The 3,067-nt window shown below is 46.1% G+C and overlaps 1 protein-coding gene across 1 annotated transcript in view; it reads left to right on the top strand.

Annotated features, from left to right (window-relative positions):
* LOC106816986 (cholecystokinin receptor-like) overlaps positions 1 to 2,976 on the top strand; it is a gene marked incomplete at its 3' end in the record, with an annotated part of 5,638 nt that extends 2,662 nt beyond the window's left edge. Inside the window, exons 2-3 of the mRNA XM_014821632.1 lie at positions 764 to 1,162; positions 2,602 to 2,976. Of these exons, the coding sequence (XP_014677118.1) occupies positions 764 to 1,162; positions 2,602 to 2,976 (774 nt within the window). The remainder of the gene's footprint in view (positions 1 to 763; positions 1,163 to 2,601) is intronic.
* Positions 2,977 to 3,067: the final 91 nt, after the last annotated feature.

Below are 3,067 nucleotides of genomic sequence, written 5' to 3'. Positions count from 1 at the left end.
TAGACATCATCATCTACATCCTCATCTACATCATTATCATCATCATCATCATCATCATCATCATCATAGACATCATCATCTACATCTTCATCGACATCATCATCATCATCATCATCATCATCATCATCATCATCATAGACATCATCATCTACATCCTCATCTACATCATCATCATCATCATCATCATCATCATCATCATCATCATCATCATCATCATAGACATCATAGACATCATCATCTACATCCTCATCTACATCATCATCATCATCATCATCATCATCATCTACATCATCGTCGTCTAGACATCGTCATCGTCTCACACATAAATATAGATGTTATATATATATATATAGCTTGATAAACGATATGTTTTTACCCGTAGATCTACAAACAACTTCTCGCTAGGCCCTCCATGTCATTCTTCTTTCGTTTTCTCGCACATGGAGTTTCGAATTAGGCGCACTATGGGTGCACTTGTAACTTGTTGGTGCACTAAGACGCCATTTGCAAATTAATTGTCGCTACAATCATATATGCCACGGTGTTACGGCGTGTTAAATTCAAATTTGCTATGCTAAAACAGCATAGATTCTTAGTGGTTTTCAAGTTGGTGTAATCCGTAATATCTCCGCTATGAGGTGAGACTATATTACGCTATATTTTTTTCAGATTGTGCGTTTTGGAGCAACGATTTCGAAATAAATCCTTTAATTCATGTATACAGCATAACGTGACGATGTCTAACGTTGTTGTCACCGTTTCGTTGCAGCCGTGTCCGTAGCTGTGAGTGCCTTCACACTCGTCTCCATCTCGCTGGAGCGATACTTTGCCATCTGCCACCCTCTACGCTCACGCAGCTGGCAGACGTTATCGCACGCCTACAAGACGATTGCTGTCGTCTGGCTGCTAGCGCTGGCTGTGACCTTTCCGATTGCTGTCGTGACGAAGCACATACCGTGGGGTCCGCGGCGGCATAAATGCCGCGAGTTCTGGCCACGAGATACGCCCGGTGAGCTGATTTTCAGCTTGTTCCTGGATGTGGCGTTGTTCGTGCTGCCGCTACTGCTCATGCTCACCGCTTACACACTCATCTCACGCACGCTGTGGAAGGGAATCAAGATGGAAGAGTTCGATATCCGGGTCGAGCAGACGAGAAAGACAGGTACGCGGTGTGTGTGTGTAGGGGGAGCGGGGTGCACACACGCACGCGCGCGTGTGTACACCTATAAACATTGGGTTTTCTCCCCCTCTACTTGTTCTGAAACGAGAAATTCACTTTCTCTCTCTCTTCTCTCTCTCTCTCTCTCTCTCTCTCTTGCTATCGTGTCTCTCTTTCTCTCTCTCTCGTTCTCTTTCTCTCTCTATCTCTCTCTCTCGCTCTCTCTCTCTCTGCGTGTCTTTTTATCTCACTTTCTCTCTCATTCTCTCACTCCCTATCTTCTCTCTCCTCTCTCACTCACTCACACCCACCTCTCTCTCATATCGTCTTAATTTACTTAATTAATTACTTATTACTTAATTAGTTAACTCACACAGTCATTTCCATCACATATTACGCGCGTGTTTGTACTAACACTTACATCGCACGACAAACGTCGATCGAATCGTTTGTTTTAAAAAGAGAAAACTGTTCGTATTTCCGAAGCGATCTCTCTTTGCTATCCGACGAAGAAACATTCTTCCATTCTCCCTCCTGAGTTACAGTAACCCGCTCCCCCGAGCGTTCACGCTATCACAGAAAACTGGCAAGTGTCTCTAATTGAGAGAGCGACTCCATTACGCGCCGCTGTATAGCGATGACCGTAGAGACCGTAAAAGTGGTGTCATCTATAATGGAGATTCCGTGTTCAGGGCAGACTATCGAGTTGCACACGAAAAGAAATCAGGTTAAAATTAACTAAAAAAAACGAGCAAATGGTAATGATGTCAGTGCAAAACTAATTACCCTATGCTAATTTCGCGAAAACGATCGTAAAATTCGGGCAAATCTCTAGACTACGATTAAGTAGATACTGTTATAATATTCTTCACCGCAATGTTACGAGTCTAAGGGAAAATTTGAGTGTAAAATCAATAAAAATAAATCGACTTCAAAACTCACGCTTTTTCTAACAGCTACAAGTGGTTAGGGCAATATTCTTCTTATTACGCCCACTCGTCGCTTCTTATAACGCTCCCTGTACTATCCTACACTACACAACGTCGCTAAACGTTATTTATGCTTTTTTTCTTCTTTTTTTTGTATTTCGCAAGAGCTGCAAAAGTAGTCAGAAGAATCAAATGAATATCAATTATTATGATGAATTTTCGGAAAATATAAAGAGTTTTCAACGTAAATATTAAAATATCAAAGTATTAAAAATATTTCACGTTGATTTACATAATTTACGTTTACATGACGCAGTCACGCATTTCACGCAACCATCGCAACTCGACTTCCGTGCGTAAACACCCCCCTCTCTCCGTTCACAGATTCGTACGCCTACTGCAGACGCGACGACCGCGTGACGTCACTGCGCAACGGCGCCGTCAACAATCATGGCCGCGGCGGCGCGACGACAGCGCCACCGCCGCCGCCGCCAACCACCGCCGCCGGGGGGCGCCACGTCATGCGCAAGTCGCAGCTGAACACGGAGAAGAATCTGAACGCGAAGCGACGCGTCATCAAGATGCTCTTCGTCGTCGTGCTCGAGTTCTTCATCTGCTGGGGACCGCTGTACTGCACGTACACGTGGGGCGTGGTCGACCCAGGCGGAGCCACCAAAACCATATCAGCGCTCGCCTACAGCTTCGTCCAGTTGCTCTCCTACACGTCCTCGTGCACGAACCCGATCACCTACTGCTTCATGAACAAGAAGTATCGCGAGGCGTTCATGGCGGCGTGCGCGTGCCAACGGCGCAACATCAGTGAGGCGCGAACACAGCTGCAGGGAGAGGCGGCGAGCTACGCGCGTCAGAGCGTTCGCAACGCAGCAGGTGCGTGCGCGCGCGCGTGCACGGTGCGTGCACGTCACCACACGCGTGCATCTCTCTCTCTCTCTCTCTCTCTCTCTCTCTCTCTCTCTCT

The sequence above is a fragment of the Priapulus caudatus genome, unplaced genomic scaffold (assembly GCF_000485595.1).
Source record: "Priapulus caudatus unplaced genomic scaffold, Priapulus_caudatus-5.0.1 Scaffold1551, whole genome shotgun sequence".
Taxonomy (NCBI): Eukaryota; Metazoa; Priapulida; class Priapulimorpha; order Priapulimorphida; family Priapulidae; genus Priapulus; species Priapulus caudatus.
The sequence above is the reverse complement of the archived record's forward strand: the minus strand, read 5'-3'. Positions and strand labels throughout refer to the sequence as shown.